This window comes from Pelodiscus sinensis, chromosome 15 (genome assembly GCF_052426305.1).
Source record: "Pelodiscus sinensis isolate ZL-2025 chromosome 15, ASM5242630v1, whole genome shotgun sequence".
NCBI classification, from domain to species: domain Eukaryota; kingdom Metazoa; phylum Chordata; order Testudines; family Trionychidae; genus Pelodiscus; species Pelodiscus sinensis.
Window position 1 is genome coordinate 32,099,034 of NC_143066.1, and position 17,121 is coordinate 32,116,154.

The window sequence follows — 17,121 nt, forward strand, 5'->3', positions numbered from 1 at the left end:
ATGAGCATGAATCACCGTAGCCAGTTCATTCCTAAATAGGAATGGCTGCAGCTGGTGGATCAAAAGCACTCCTGACCATCGAGGAAATCTGGTTCTCACGTGTAAGAAAAGAGTCCAGGAGGACTCCCAAGCTGCGTACTTGTTCTTTCAGTGTAAGTATGACCCCATCCAGAAAAAGATACATCATCACATTCTCAGACAGATAGTTTCTTGATCCACAAGACCTCAAATTTATATGGATTCACTTTCAGCGTATTCAGTCTATCACCACCAGCGTATTCAGTCTATCACCACCTCCAGACACTGGTTCAGATTGGTTGCCACCACACCCGGATCTGAGTTCATAGAAATAGGTTAGAGTTAGGTGCATTTTGCATATTGATGGCACTGTCCTCTAAATCTCCTTATGACTCTCCCAGCAGTTTCATGTGTATGTTAAACAGCATAGGGGAAAAGATAGAAACTTGTGGGACCCCATAGCACAGTCAACAGGGATGTCGAGCAGCAACCCCCTAGCTCCGTCTTCTGAAAGTGTCCCAACAGGTAAGACCAGAACCACCACAAAATAGTGCCTCCAATACCCAATTCCGCCAGGCACTCCAGAATGATGCCATGGTCGATGGTATCAAAAGCCATCTAGATGCCCAAGATAATCAACAGGGACTTGCTCCTCCATCTATCTCGCAGCATAGGCCATCTATGAAGGAGACCAAGGCGGTTTCTGTTCCAAAACCAGGCATGAAGCCAGGCTGAAATGGATCTAGATAATCTGTTTCTTCCAAGAAAGCTTGGAATCGCAAGGCCACTACCCACTTGAGTTCCTCACCCAAGAAGGGAATACTAGTGACTGGGCTATTGTGATTCAAATTGCATGGGTCCAGGGAAGGCTTCTTAAGGAATACTTTTATCACCACCTCTTTCGAGGCAGTGGGGACCATCCCAGATCTAAAAAGCATTAATAATCCCCTGATCACGATCAGTTGATTTTAATCTGGGGTTGAGCGAGCAAATGGTTGGTTGCATTCCTACAAGCACCATGTCCACATCCTCAGTCTGCAAAAGCTAAATCTGATCCAGAGAAAAATGACTAGATGGTGCACTTAGCACATTCTGTACCCCACTTATGTGACAGCTGGAGTCCAAATCAGACCAGATGTGAATAATCTTATCCGCAAAGTGCTTCACAAACAAGACACACTAGATTGCTGAGGGCTTATCCATTTCTTCACAAAGGCAAGGCTGTAAAAGGCCCCAAACCACTAAACAATCTGCCAGACAGCACTGTGCAGACACGATGAGGGCAGAGACGTAACTTTTCTTCACCGTCTGCACCACCACAGAATAAACTCACAATTTGGCTCTAATGTGCAATCGATCGGACTCGGCTCAAGTTCTCCTCCAGCGGTGCTCTAGCTATTGCACAGACCATTTCACCACCTGCAACTCCCCAGAAAACCAGGGAGCAAACTTGGTTGGACTAACCTGAAAAAGGTGCGTAGAAGTAATCATGTCAATCGCCTGGGCTACCTCGATGTTCCATATATCGACCAGGGCATTGACAGGACCACTAGCCATAACGGCCAAGCAATCCCTCAGGGACCTCAGAAAGCCCTCTGGATCCATCAGCCTCCGAGGGTAGACTATCTTAATCGTTCCCCTGCCTCTGCAGAAGGGAAGGTCAGCAAATAGTCTTAACTTGACCAGGTAGTGATCGGTCCATGGCAAAGGGAGTTTAACCACATCCCTTACCGCGAAATATCTATCACCCTTAGTCCAAAAGACCATTTCGAGCGTACGACCTGCCACATGTATGGGAGCAGTTATTTCTAGGGATAGTTCTAAGATCATCATGGTGGCCATAAAATTTCAAGACGGATCAAACAGGACAGCCTTGGCATGAACATGTAGAATGCAATCAATAACAAATGCACTCACGGACATCATGGTGATGTCAGTAGTATAAACAGATGAAAAGGGTAGCCATCTTTAAAATAGTCTGTGAACTCTAATGGGTTTTCTACGGTGTTTAATTTGTAATGAAAGAGATGCCTGGGCCTAAGCATTTTTTTTTTTACTTTGAAAATCAATGTAGCAAGTCCAGAAGTGCTGGGGTTATGAACTGTCAAGTCTAGAAATGCCAGAACCCAGCCTTGCCTGTTCCTCGCAAAAATAAGTACTGCTTTTCTATAAAGCTTGATTTAGGAACACTGAGGTGACTCTCCTTGCAGAACTCAAAGCTGCTCACTTTACCCATATGATGAAGTCTCATAAGTTTCAGTAGTACTCAATGTGAGAATTGTGATAAGGATTTGGCTCACACATACTATGAAAAATATCCCCTTCCTCAGCAGAAATTCCACCCAGCTGTGGGCAGAGAGGCAGAAATCCCCTGCAGATCTCTATTGTTTCTGCTAATGTCTTTTGATTAGCATGGATAGACACTAGCTGTTCAGTTTTCCCTGACTTGCAGAGAAAGTATGCTCTGATTTTGCATCCATTATTTTCAAAACAAAATCATCTACATTAAAATGACTTAATTAAAAAAATTAAGTCTTCAGAGAACTGACATTATGTTACTCCCCACCTGAATTCTCTTACATGTAGCAGCCTGTCATTCAAATGTTAAAACTGCGAATGCATCCAGTTTTATAAACCAGAATTGTTTTAATAGTTCAGGCCCTGATGCACCTCTATGAACCCTCACACTCACCTAGATTTCCTTTGAATTCAGTGAGACTGCACAAATATAAAGGTCAGCATGGACAGGAACAGAGACCAAACTGAACTAGATATTTCCCTGGCAACTGCTGTTTCAATATTTAGACCTGTAAATTAAGTTAATTTAATCTCATGTGAGTTCTTAAATAACTGTATCTGAAAGTGCCTCCTTACCCCTTAAAATGACCTTTTCCAAGTGCAGAGTCAGCAGAGTAGCTTTGCTTTTAATACCCATCATTTTTCTTCATCCAAGAAAAGGCAGATGAGATTGTTTTCCTTGTTACATTCCATTCATTTGAAATGGAGTCATGTTCAGATGTGTTACAAATGGGGGGAGGGAAGCAATAGCCAGACAGTTTGTCAAATTGTCATATTTTATTTATTTTCTCTTGTCAAAAAGAAGAATCCTGAAGTATATAAAATGAGATAAAAACGGTTAGAGAGACGAGGTTGGTGAGGTAATATCTTTTATTGGACTAACTTCTGTTGTTGAGAGAGACAGGTTTTGGGCTTACAGAAAGCTCTTCTTCAGGTCTTGGAAATATAATCAGTGTCCCTACTAAAATACAAGGTGGAACAGATTGTTTAGCAGGTATCTAGTGTACCACATACATAGCTACCATGAATGAAAGAGACAGTTATTGCACTCACAAATGAAGTTGCACAGAAAAATAGTAAAAGGCAAAAGCAGCGTCTTTTCTGTGGATGAACACTGTCACAAAGTGATCACTCTACATCTGACCTCTCAGTCCTCACCCTCACAGGAAACGTGCACAACACCTTCAAAAGATGAGCTTAGGAGCTTGTATACATAGTTTAGCTAAATATTAAAATAAAATAAACCAAATAGGTACACTGTATTTATGAATGATTACAACAGTCTATAATCTACTTGCCTTCTATCCAACGTGCTCCACCCTCTCTGTCCTTTGTTTGGAGAGAGATTAATCAGCTACTTAACCTTGAATGGTCTCTTGATGTTTTATCTACATACACTAAACAATCTGTTCTAACTTTTATTTAGCTGTGATACTCATTTCCCAGACCTGAAGAAGAGCTCTGTGTAAGTTCAGAAGTTTCGCAGCCGCAGAAATTAGTTCAATAATGGATATTACCTTAGTAATAGACATGTAGCCGTGTTAGTCTGGTCTTGCTAAAACAAAAGACAGGACTACGCAGCACTTTAAAGACTAACAAGATGGTTTATTAGGTGATGAGCTTTCGTGGGCCAGACCCACTTCCTCAGATCAAATTGTGGAAGAAAATTGGCATGACCATCAATACCATATATACCAAAGGGATACAATAAAAAAAAGTGAATACATATAAAAACGACAAATGAAATCTGATTTGTCATTTTTATATGTGTTCACTTTTTTCTGATTGTATCACTTTGATATATATGGTCATGCTAATTTTCTTCCACAATTTGATCTGAGGAAGTGGGTCTGGCCCACGAAAGCTCATCACCTAATAAGCCATCTGGATATTACCTTAACCACCTTCTCTCTCTAATGTCCTGGGACCAACATGGCTACAGCAACACTGCAAATAAAAATGACTGTAGATACAAAGATGAAATTGCAAATAAAATGTGGCACTATATTCATCTAATTTTTCTTCTCTTCCTGCTGTTGGACAGCAAAAAGTGAGAATTCCCACATCTAAGCTTCTGTGAAAGCTGTCATTATCTTTGGTAATACAAGCATGCCTTGCACCCAGCCCTCCCTCTGTTTCTTTCCTCAGCTTTGGTCACTTCATTACTGCACCTCTCTGGCCTGAATTTAATGTTTTAGAACAGATTGTTTGGACTGTCTCATTATCTATTAATCAGATTAATTGGTAATTCTGTTATGCCTTTGTTTGAATTAGGACTGCCAACATGCAGTACAATAAATTAACTCAAATCTATTGTTAAAGGGATGATAAATACATGAAATACATGGTCTAGAAGAAGAGAAAAAGGTCCTGTTCCAGCAGAAAGTGACTCTTAATGTTTGTCACAGATGTTCATGTTCTGCAAAATACCATTTTATTAACTTTTGGAGAGCTGTGTGAACTTTCCAAATCCTTGTGTGCCTATTTCTCTTATTTTAGCATATCATAGAAATACGTAACCTAAATTCCACTTATCAGTTATTTTAAAATCTTTTAAAACCCAAGCAGTCACATTACAGACTATCCTATTAAAAATACAAAAAGATTCTAGTTGTTGGCTGAGGAGAGGGAATCAAAGTATCCGGCTCCCCCTGCTGGCTATCTGGAACAGGCTGCATGTGGCACCTGTTGCTTCTTGTTTGCTTTAAAGACTAGAGCTAATAGATACCATTGCTAGCCCATAGCTTTTGTTCCCTTGACTAATGCTGAATAAGATTAATCAGTCCATGCAGTTAGATATCTGATATTAAAGCTATTTGAAGAAATGAAAAGCACCCGAGTGTTCTCTAGATAAAATGTCTTAGGGCTATATATTTTCTCAAGTTAAAAGCCCTAATGATATGTAGGATGATAAGTTTCTTAGCAAAAAGAAATTGCTCACTGTGCATGGGGGAAGGTCAGGTCAGTGACAGAGACTGAACTTCCAAATTGCTCTTTTCGCACACAGAGTTGCGAGAAGGCAAGTTCAGAGTGTAGAACAGAAATTTTTGTCTGCTTTTGAATTCTACTGCTGAGAAATAATGGGGAGCTGCATAAGCAAGTAGTGTCTTAATTCCATTATGGGACAATGTAGAGAATCCATTTCTGGAATGTTCTTACCAAACCAACCTGATTTATGAACTTGCACAGAACAGAGAACTCAGACATCCTCTTCCCTCTTTAAACAGGCTGTGAGAGAGGTCACTCACAGGGGCAGTGCCTGTACTCCTTTGCATCTGGGGAGCATGAGGATTTTGCCTAGGAGCAGAACTCTGGAAAAAGAGCTAGGGCATGACTCAATGTCCTCTCCTAGCTACAGATACAGGGCTAGAGCATTGTGGGGAGTGATGGACTAGAGTGCTTGCTTCCGGACTACAAGGTGCCAGCAAGAGGTCCAGTCACTCTGGTGCCTCTTGAGGCCATGTGAGCCTGCACTATGCCCCACAGGCAATGCTCTGGTTTAAAAAGCCAAGATCTTGCCCAAAATGTATTTTCTTTCAGTAAATTAAATCTCTGTGGAGCCCCATAAATTGTCTCTTATTGCTCCTGAGGATTAGGTCCTAGAGAACTTCCTCAAAGATTTCAGAAGCTTCTCAGTACTTTCTTTTCAACACTATTACATGTATTATATATAAAGTGCTTTGGTGCCAGGGTATCTGAGGCATGTTTCCTTGTGGGTGGAGTTGAGTTCCTCCATTAATCTTTCCCTGAGGCTAAAACTAACAGTTTTTTCTGTCTGCATGAAAGCCTTAAAGAGGAAAAAATACTTTTTAAAAATGTGCAAAGCTGTTAAGAGTTTAAACATTTGGACATATTTATAATGTGGATTCTAGCTTGTTTCATCTTTTTTCCTGTCAGTTTTTGTTGGTTCACCTATATTTCAAGTCTTTTTTTCAAATGTGTCAGACAATGGAAACAGCTCACAAAATATTTTTTACATAAGAACTACTAGTTTACATGGCTAATCTATTTTCTCTTTTCTTCTAGAAAGCCCTGATCCTGAGAACACTTCTGCTTATGCTTACCATCAGGCAAATAAGTATTCCTGTTGACTTCAGTGGGGCTATTGACATGCCTGAATTTAAGCACATTCAGAAATTTGTATAGGATCAGAGCCTTCCAAAATACGTTGTTGCTTTTATGTGTGCTTTCGTTGTTTGAGGGGTAGTTCATGTTTAATTATGTGCATTGAGTGTACTTTTTATAACATATATGCTGTATGTAACATGTGGGTAAAGAATTGCATTGTATGGGATCCAGTCTTGGTTGCTGTTTGTTTGGGTGACTTCATGTTTCATGAGCAGATTTGGTTAGGATTCTGTTTTAATCTGTAACTGTCTGTAATTAATATGAGGAGTCCTGTGGAGCCTTAAACACTAAGGCTGTGTCTAGACTGGCAAGTTTTTCCGCAAAAACATCTGCTTTTGTGGAAAAACTTGCCAGCTGTCTACACTGGTCGCTTGAATTTCTGCAAGAACACTGACGATTTCATGTAAGATCATCAGTCTTCTTGCGGAAATACTATGCTGCTCCCGTTCAGGCAAAAGCCCTCTTGCGCAAATCATTTGCGCAAGAGGGCCAGTGTAGACAGCACAGTACTGTTTTGCGCAAAAAAGCCCCAATGGCTAAAATGGCAGTCGGGGCTTTTTTGCGCAAAACCGTGTCTAGATTGGCCACAGACGCTTTTCCGCAAAAAGTGCTTTTGCGGAAAAGCATCCTGCCAATCTAGACGCGCTTTTCCGAAAATGCTTTTAATGGAAAACTTTTCTGTTAAAAGCATTTCCGGAAAATCATGCCAGTGTAGACATAGCCTAACAGGTTTATTAGGGCATAAGCTTTTGGGCAAAAACCCACTTTGTCATCTTCCACAGGTTTCCTAATGTTTTTGCAGATTCAGACTAACACAGCCACCCCTCTGATACTTGTCTGTAAATGTAAATTTCACCAGCCCTGCAGCTTTGAAGAGTGCCCTTTGCAGCATAAAGGTGACTAAATTGAGCAAGCAACCCCCTGTGCCACCTCAGGCTATTGACACCCAATCCCTGCAGGCACAAGGTGCGGGAGGAGGCAGATACAGAGTGATGACTTTGTGAAAAGCTTTCACAAAGCAATTGCTCTATAGCTGACCTGTCAGTCTGCATTCTCAAAGCAAACCTGATTGAATAGAGATACTGGATTTATGGCTTGCTACAACAATCTGTAACCCACTAATAACCCCTCCTGCATCTGCTCTCTTCTTCCTTTCCTCCCTATGCCTGGAGGGTTGTTAATGGGTCATTTTACCTAATACATATTTCAAAGAACCGTTTTATCTGTTTATGATAAATGATTGTTCAAATCTTATATTTTGCAGCAATGCTTTGAATTAGTTTCCCAGACATGAAAAAGACCTTTGTCTAAGCTCAGAAGTTTGTGTCTCTCTCCAACAGAAGTTGGTCCAATAACAGCTATTACTTCACCCACCTTATCTCTCTATTATCCTGCGACCAATATGGCCATAACATTGCATAGAAAACCTGAAAAGTTTCTGTCTTACCTCGCTATCTGTAATGGTGATCTACTGTTCCCAGGTGATATTGAACAATAGTTTATATGCTGATCCTATGGTATGCTGAGCCTATGGTATTGTATCCTTTCTATTTAAATGTAGGTGTTCTGCTATTTTCTGAAATTGTATCCTGTAGTTTCCCTTTAGGTACATTATGGGCATGTAGGTATCAACTACATAGTGGCAGTTGTGTTGGGAGCACAACTTTAGTCTTACTTTAACATTTCATTTTGTGTGATCTATACATGGTATGGACTCCATCTCTCTCAGGGAACCATATGGATATCCCTGCTGAGATCCCATTTGGAGCATCAGGGCCATCATGGATTTCAGCAGATGACTTTTTGGTTGTGCAACTGGAACTTTAGACAGTGCTTGAGAATGAATTCCAAATATATATGCTGCTTAGTTAACATTTATGCTGTGCTTTGAAAATGTAGCGATCTATATATCTGCTTAATATTTCTGCAGCTGACATTTCTAGGCATAGAACCTAGCAGCCAAACACCAAGCATTGTGATGAGCTCCGCTGAATGTGAGAAAAGAGCATATTATACCGACTACAGTAACGGACACATTAGCTTTTTTATATCATGATTCAAAAGAAATATGCTAAGTTCATATCTGTATCTTCTTAACCCCACATGTTGAAAAACCATTATCATATGGCTAGTTTTTCAAATAGATTTATTCTAGGATATTATGAATATGGCACAAATTCTATTCATTAGTGCTCTTCTCATTACAATTATTAATAAAGAAGCAAATGAAGCCTTGCCTATATTACTCTTGATGGAAGGAAAATAAAGTGCACTTCTAGCTTTTATGCTTATCTGTTTACTGCACAGCCTGTTTCATATGGTGAACTCCTGGACATTAATACAAAGCCCACTTTTATTCCTTGCTTGTTTTTGGAGTGGTGTGAGCCATACTCCAGAGATGCTGATAAGCAGTGAACATGGTTTTCTATTTTTATAGGTGAAGATAAGTAATAATTAATGCAAAATTGGTACCTTATTTGTGGCCTTTTAGCACTTACTGCCTCTGGTTCTGCTCACACAACCAGTGGAGAACATTAGTTTTTGAGTTATTTTCCTCCATCGGTGACAAATTGTTAGTCTGGTACTCATTTTACATTTCCTGCCATGTTATGAACAGCCATAATATCACTATGGCCATATGTTAGCGTTCCCCTTGTGGGGTTCGAGTCTTCCCCATTCTCGTCTGTCCCCAAACACCAATTTACCCCTTTGCGCCCAGTAGCAATTACGCAGTTTATTTTTATTTTGTATTATGCGGGTCATCCCGGATGGATGCCTACTCATACAACGCCAGTTTAGCTTCCGGGGTACCGGGAAAGGGGGTTGGGGCCCTCCCTCTCTCCGAACTCCGGCCCAGGACCCTAAGGTCCCTGCTCAGTGGAGGGGGCTGTAGCCCCTAAACTCCTCCATTCACGGGGTCCAGGATCCTGCCCTGAGCTACTTCTTCCCCAGTTCCGAGTCCATGTCCGCCAGGTGGACCCGGGTTTAAGCTCACCTTGGTTGTCCACGCATAGCTTGCTCTGGCATCCGCATCCCTCAGTCTCCGGTCCCGTCATTCCTCTCCTGCAGATCCTCCTCCCCTCGGACTTCCTTAGCCCCTTTTAAATATCCCACCATGGCTTCCGGGACTCCGCCTCCCCCGACGTCCCCGCTTCCCCCCTCCTGATGCATTTGGATGATGTCCCGAATACCTTGCTCTCCCGAGGCGGCTCAACAGTTCATCTATGCGAGGCATGGGGTAAGCATCAAACCAGGAGATGGCATTGACCTTACGAAAGTCTATACAGAACCTCATGGACCTATCTGGTTTCGGCACCAGGATGATGGGGCTCCTCCATTCGCTACAGGATTCTCGGATCACCCCCTACTCCTGCATGGACTAGAGCTCTTTCCTTACTGTGTCCCATAACTTCCAGGGGAGTGGGCGTAGATTGTCCCGTACCGTTTTCCCTGGGTCAGTCACCATCTCGTGACAGATTAGATTGATTTGTCCTGGTTGACTGGTCAATACCTGTTGAAATCACCTGAGGGTTCGATATAATTGCTTCTGCTGTAGTTCTGAGAGTTCTTCGCCGATTCGGATCTCCTCTAGTTTTACTTCTGGATCCCCCCATGGCCCGAATTCTATATCTGCTGCCTGGGGTTCAATTAAGAGAGCCTCCCGGGGGTTCCACCTTTTTAACAAATTCACATGATATATTTGGGTTTCTTTTCGGTTCCCGCCCACTCGTACCTCATAGTCCACCACTCCCACTCTCCTCGCTACCTGGAAGTGTCCCTGCCAGCGTGCTAATAACTTGGACTCCCCTGTCAGGAGTAGCAGGAGAACCTGATCTCCCGGCTCGAATCCCTTTACTCGCACTTTTTGGTCGTAATAGGCTTGTTGCCTTTCTTGGGCTTTCTGTAAGTTCTCTTGGGCCCACCCCGCTAAGGCGTGCAGATTCTTCTGCAGCCTCTCTACGTATTGTGTGTCTCCGAGAGCAGGGGATACCCGTGCCTCCCAACCCTCCTTCACTAGGTCTAAAATTCCCCGGGGCCGTCGTCTGTATAATAGCTCGAAGGGTGAATATCCTAGTGACGCTTGGGGTACCTCGTTACCGCGGGTAACAGCTTGTCCCAGTTGCGGGGGTCATCTTGGACGAACTTACGTAACATTCCCTTCAGGGTTCAGTTGAACTGCTCCACGAGACCATCCATCTGGGGGTGATAAACCGACATCCGTAGTTTCTGAATCTGGAATACTTTACACAAATCAGTCATCACTTTTGAGGTCAAATTCGTGCCCTGGTCAGTTAACAACTCTTTAGGTAATCCGATCCAGGAGAACAATTTTACCAATTCTTCGGCTATCACTGGGGCGGTTGCTTTCCTCAAGGGGATAGCCTCGGGGCAGCGCATAGTGTAGTCCACGATGACTAGGATATACAGATGGCCGTGCCCTGATTTCTCAAGGGGTCCCACTAGATCCAGAGCGATGTGCTCAAACGGGATCCCCACTATCGGGAGAGGGACTAAAGGGGCCAGTGGTACCTTGGCCACGGAGGTCTTCTGACATTGAGGATACGACGCACAGAAGTTTTTAATTTCTTGGTATACCCCTGGCCAATAAAACTGCTGCAGCACCCTCTGTTGCATCTTATCGGTCCCTAAGTGCCCCTACCAAGCGTGGTCATGGGCCAACTCTAAGACCTTCCAATGGTAGGGTCGGAGTACTAGCAGCTGGGCTCTTTCTTCCCCTTCGAGGTCCCCTTGCATTACCTTATACAGACGATTGTCTCTTACCTCAAATCGCAGCCCGAGAGGTGGGGTCAGCGTGCCCCCTTTTCATGTCCCCGCCCCGCCTTGTACCTGGTCCCATGCTGATTTCAGTGTCGGATCCTCCCGTTGCAAGGTGAGGAAGTCCCCTTCGTCCAGCTCCAGGCGCCGTGGAATGGGTCGTTCATCCTGCTCGGGCTCTTCCTCCGGTGGGGGTTCTCTAACCTCCTCGCCGTGGGCTGCGAAGGCGTAAGCCCCTTGGATTCCTACATCCCTGTCGGTGTGGGCGTCCCCCCACTGCCTTAACAGCCTGGCCAATCCCATCCAATCTCGCCCCAGCAGGGTACGATATGCTAATTTAGGAGCCACCGCTACCTCGCATGTCGCCTCCACCTCTCTGTCATCTATCCTTACTCGGGTTGTGGGGTACGAATGGATGTCCCCGTGTACACACCACATGTATACTTGGGGGCCTGTAGCGGGCTCCCCGCTCCACCACAGTGCCCCCTGCCGTCTGCTCGGGGAATTAGATCGGCCGGCAGGTGGCGCAGTCTTTCAGGACACTGCCCTCCAGCAATGCCCACTATAGCCTGAGCTTTTCCCCCCTTCCGGGGGAAGGTTTGTTGTAGACCGGCAGGCCTCTGGGAGGCGGATCCTCCGCCCTGGTACAATGGATGGCTAGTCCATCCTATGGCCCACCGTGCCTTAGAGTAGTCCAAGTCCTGGCCTTTTACAAGGTCCGATCCGGATCCTGGCTGGGTGCCAAACCCCTCATACGAAAGCCCAGGCCCTCGAGCAGGGCAGGGCAGCAACTGCTGGCCAGGCCCAATGCAAGGCGGGGCCGCAAACAAACCCACAGGTCTATAGGAGCTCCTAGTTCAAGAGCGGGGCAGGCAGTGCAGCTGCAGCAGTGGCAAGGGGGGTGGGAGACTGCCACCCGGTTAGTGGGTGGCGGGGGGGGGGTGCAGGCCCACCCACTCCACTGCGCCCCGGCCCAGGGGCCCTGGATGCAGCGGTTCAGCTGCTACAGGCTCAGCAGGGTCTCCAGCCCGCAACTTGCTGGCCTAGGGCTGTTCTCAGCCCATGCTACCCCCTGGGCCACTCCTCGTCTCCCCCCCTTTCCCCAGTACCTGTAGCCCCAGCGGCCTGTCGGGGAGTTGAAGCCCGCATCGTCTCCGCAGGGGCCGGCGGCCCAATCCAGGGGTCAAGAGGTCGGAGCTCTGTAGTGTCCCGCGGGGCTTGTCCGGCCCGGCGTTCCCGTACCCACCGGGGGTCCAGCTGGTCCCGCGGCTCGGTTCCGTCCTCTGGGTCTGCGAGTGGTTCAGCTGGCGGTCCAGGCCAGGCCTTAGTAGCCCGGGCAGGGAGTCCCTGGCCGGCCTCTGGGAAGGTGGCTGAGGGCGGCCTAGCCCGGGTCTTAGTCTCCCCAGGCAGGAGCTCCAGCCAGGCCTCTGGCTCCTTCAGAGGCTGGGCCCTGACTGAGCTCTGTGGCAGCCTTCTTATAGTCCGAGCCCCGCCCTTTGACTTCCGGTCAGGTGAGGGGGCGGAGCTAGGCTGGCCCCAAAATGGCTCCCAGAGGGTTTCTTCTGCTTCCGGCTCAGAGGGTGGCCATTCCACCCCTCTACAGGGCCCCTTGGCTTTGTCGGGTGTATAACGTCCCTTTGGACGATGGTTTGCCCACACCCTGAGTCTAGTCCATCCACCTTCTGTTAACTCTTATTTTCCACATTACCTGGGCGCAGCTCATCCCGCCCCGGGTTGCCCTCTCGGTCCGTCATTGGCCAAACGTGCAGTCCATGAAGGGGCAGTCCTTTTTAAAGTGCCCCTCCTGCCGCACTGGTAGCAGGCCCCTCTCTGGGTCCCTTCCTCTTGCAGACTGCGTTCTGGGCCATATTCTTGCTCCCTTGCAGTTCCAGCTCCGCTCGCCGGTCTACTCCACTGGGGTGCCAACTTCCTCTCAGGGATAGGGCCTAACGGTGGCTTTCACCCGTATCCTGGGCGAGGGGTAGTTGCGGCTTTCGGGGCGGAAGATTCCATCTTCTTAGTGTCTCTCGGGCCACTGGCTGACCCCTTCCCTTCTACCCTCTCTGCCGTGATGAAATGCTCCATCAAAGTTACGGCCTCTTCCAGTGTTTCCGGGAGGTGTTGCTATACTCACTGCTGGCCTTCGACCGGCAGGATCCTCACATATTGCTCTAGGATGACCAGGTCGGCCACCTGGACCCCCGTCTTGTTTTCCAGTTCCAGCCATCTCATCCCCGCTTCCCTGACGCATTGAGCCACAACTCGTGGACACTCTTGCGGATCGTAGCGGGCTTCCTAGAACCTTCGATGATGAGTCTCAGGTGTGCCGAGTTAGTCAAGGATTGCCTCTTTGACTTTGTAATAACATAAGGCATCATGGGCCGACATGCCTCTATAGGCCAGCTGGGCCGGTCCAGAGAGGTAGGGGGCCAGAAGCATTGCCCAGTGTTCCTGTGGCCATTTGGCAGCTGTGGCCACTCTCTCAAACATAATCAGGAAGGCCTCTGGGTCGTCCTCTGATCCTAGCTTGGTTAGGCGTATCAGCAGTTGTGATCCTACGGCTCCTACCCCCTCTCCCGCTATGGGGCTTCCGACTCCTCCGGTGGTTACCCCGGTTGGGGCTTCTCTGAGTTCTCTGAGCATCTGACCTTGCTGTTCTTGAAACTGGGTCAAGATTTGTTGCAGCGCCTGCATCTGCTGTTGCTGCTGCTGTTTCTGGTTTTCTACCAGCCACTCCAGGATCTTATTTACCTCCATTTTCCCTAGTGATAAGTCTATTATTAATCCCTAATGTACCTCCTTGTCTCATTACTGACCCCTATCTCGGGGTCAGGGATGTGCCCACATTCTCCACCACATGTTAGTGTTCTCCTTGTGGGGTTCGAGTCTTCCCCACTCTCATCTGTCCCCAAACACCAGTTTACCCCTTTGCGCCCAGTAGCAATAGCGCAGTTTATTTTTATTTTGTATTATGCGGGTCACCCCGGATGGGTGCCTACTCGTACAAGGCCAGTTTAGCTTCCGGGGTGCCAGGAAAGGGGGTTTGGGCCCTTGTGACGGACCGGGCCGTGTCTGGGCACAGCTGAGGGCGTCCGCTCAGGGCGAATTGCTCAAATCCGGGGCTCCTTACAGCCCCCAGACTGGTGACCTCTCCAAACAGGCCACAAACCAGTCCCAGAGCGCTTCAGCAGCCTGCCTGAAGCCTCATGAGCAAAACCCCACCTCCCTAGGAAATAGTTTTTCCTAATATCCAACCTAGACCTCTCTGACTGTAACTTGAGACCATTGCTCCTTGTTCTATCATCTGTCACCACTGAGAACAGCCTCTCTCCATCCTCTTTGGAATCTCCCTTCAGGAAGTTGAAGGCGGCTATCAAATCCCCCTCACTCTTCTCTTTTGCAGACTAAACAAACCCAAATCCCTCAGTCTCTCCTCAGAGGTCATGTGCTCCAGGCCCCTAATCATTTTGGTCGCCCTCCGCTAGCATGTTATTTCAAAATTTGTTACTGTGTAGATGCACCAAATTTCAAAATAAGTTAGTTTGAAATAGATTTGAAATAATATACACAATTTGCCTAACACAAATTGCACATCTTATTTTGAGTGTTGTGTAGATGCACCCTTACTGTGCCTCCTGCTTTCAGCTGACAATGTTAGAGTAAAAGTCTTGTCAGTGAGAGATTTAGAATATTCGATTTTCAAAATGCTACTTTCCTGCTCCCCCCCCCCTTCGTCTCACCTGCTCCCATTTTAAATGTCTCTAAGCCCTTCTACTAAAAGCCTTTTCTATCTAAAATGTGAAGAAAAGAATCAAAGATTCTTTTCAGGTACTAGATAAACAGATATTTATTTCCATTTTCTGCTTCTTGTGGCTATATCCTTGGGGCAAAGACAGCAGAGTTTGGTACCTTTCATATGTGCGTTTCCCATTGTTGTTATCTGTAATGGTGGCTTTTGCATTGGTAATCCTCCTTCACAGAAAGCAATTGATAAGCCAGTTTGGATTTGCCTCAGTTTAGGTGTATTTTCATTTTTTTCCCACCATAATTCTATTGCTGAATTCTTTATTTTTGGAAATCTTTCATTACTCTCATTCAAATTACCCTTGCACCTTTTCTCTTCTCCCCCAAATGAATAGCTAGAAGCAAGGCAATAACACATTGGCATTTTAATTCACTTACTAAATGCATATACAGAGAATTTTAAAATGAAATGAGTAAGACATCAGCCTTTTACCATTTTTCTAGTGCCTACTGACTGATGTATAAGCTAAATTATTTACAGTTTGATGTCTCACAAAAGAGAAGCAGATTTGGGTTATTTACTTCTCTGATAAAAAAAATAACAGATTGAAGTTTCTGTGATATGTTCCTTTGTTAATTTCATATTTGTTCCCTGATATAGAAAGTCTTTTTAAAGAACTAATGCAAGTCCTGGCAGGCTCTTTTGAAATGGTATGAAGTTGTAAGATTAAACAAAACATGAAAAGGTCTTAAAAATATGTCAGCAAGAGTTTGATAAAAATAAGTGCTCAGCAGTTGAAAACCTCTAGGATGCTTAATTTGTTTGCTCTCCATTTGGAAGTAGTCCTTGCCAGTTATGTGTTTTGAATTATTGCAAGCTGGGCATTTTGAAAGTGTGTGTTTGTACAGTATAATGAAAGTAATTGAAAATAACCATACTGAAGATCTCCTTCTAATGAGGAGATTAAGACGCATTATGAGGTTGAAGAGTGAAATTTGCAGCTGTGTCATTTGATGAAATCCTTTACTGGAATGTTTCAGTCACTGCTGTTTGTGAAAGTACAGTGTTTTTACAAGATTTTTTTTTCTTTCTGCCCTTTGTAGATGCCATCAACATGTCTGACACCACAGCTCCTGTTATTGTTGTGCCTCCACGCAACACCAGCGTGGTAGCAGGGAATAATGAAATCACATTGGAATGTGTGGCCAATGCAAGGTATTGTAAATATAGTAGTCATAATAATAAGGAACCGCCCTCTGCTAAAAATGGAGTGAGAACCTCTTTTTTTTATTTATTTCATTGTTGTATACTACATTCTGCTTATTACAAATAGCTTTCCTAAAATGATAAGGAACCCATATTACTTTTTTTAACAAATAGATTATTTCTGGGAAAATACGGAGCTGAACATAATTACTTTCCCACTTCTACTTATGCTGCTACAGAGTAAAAAAGGAGAAGGCAGAAATGTGACATTTGGCCATCAGCAAACACATTGTATCGGGAGTCCATACCATTACTGCTTAACCTTATTACTATTATGTTGGCTGTTGGAATGCAAGATGACTACACTTCCCATTAACTAAATTATGGTGGGGATCCTCCTATTTGCCTCACCCCACATACATAAAATGGCCAAGGCAGAATACTGTGATTACCTGTTACAGCTCTTCTCAGTTTACAGTTATTACAATTAACTTTTTGTGCACCCCATAATGCAGAGTGTGCATTAGGAATCTCACCAAATGCTAGAAATTGCACCTATTAAAGCTTATGGGGAATTTTGCCATTAAAGATATTGGGAGTAGGTTTGAATCCGAAAAGATTCAGAAATTTGGGGCTTTTGGATAAGAGGTCCAGCTGATTTCTTTTCACCCTGAAGTCAGAGATGTTCTTCATTCAGTTGCTGCCACCTCTATAACTGTTTGAAGGAAAGCGCCTTCCATGCAGCTGAGTCTTGCGTACTATTCATTTTTAATGTTGCTTGCTCAGACAAACCAAAACATTAGCGCTTAAATTCTATTGCTGTAATAATTAGCCATGTTTGTTCAGTACCTTTGATGTGTACCTACGTCTAGACTACATGCCTCTGGCGACAGAGGCATGTAGATTAGACTACCAGGCATAGGAAAATGAAGCGGCGGCGATTTAAATAA

At 45.0% G+C, this 17,121-nt stretch overlaps 1 protein-coding gene across 10 annotated transcripts in view; it reads left to right on the forward strand.

Moving 5' to 3' along the window:
- SDK1 (sidekick cell adhesion molecule 1) overlaps window positions 1–17,121 on the forward strand; it is an 844,750-nt gene that overhangs the window by 573,224 nt on the left and 254,405 nt on the right. For all 10 annotated transcript variants that reach the window (XM_089769286.1, XM_075899625.2, XM_089769291.1 and 7 more), the window contains one exon: window positions 16,069–16,180. In XM_089769286.1, the coding sequence (XP_089625412.1) occupies window positions 16,069–16,180 (112 nt within the window). The remainder of the gene's footprint in view (window positions 1–16,068; window positions 16,181–17,121) is intronic.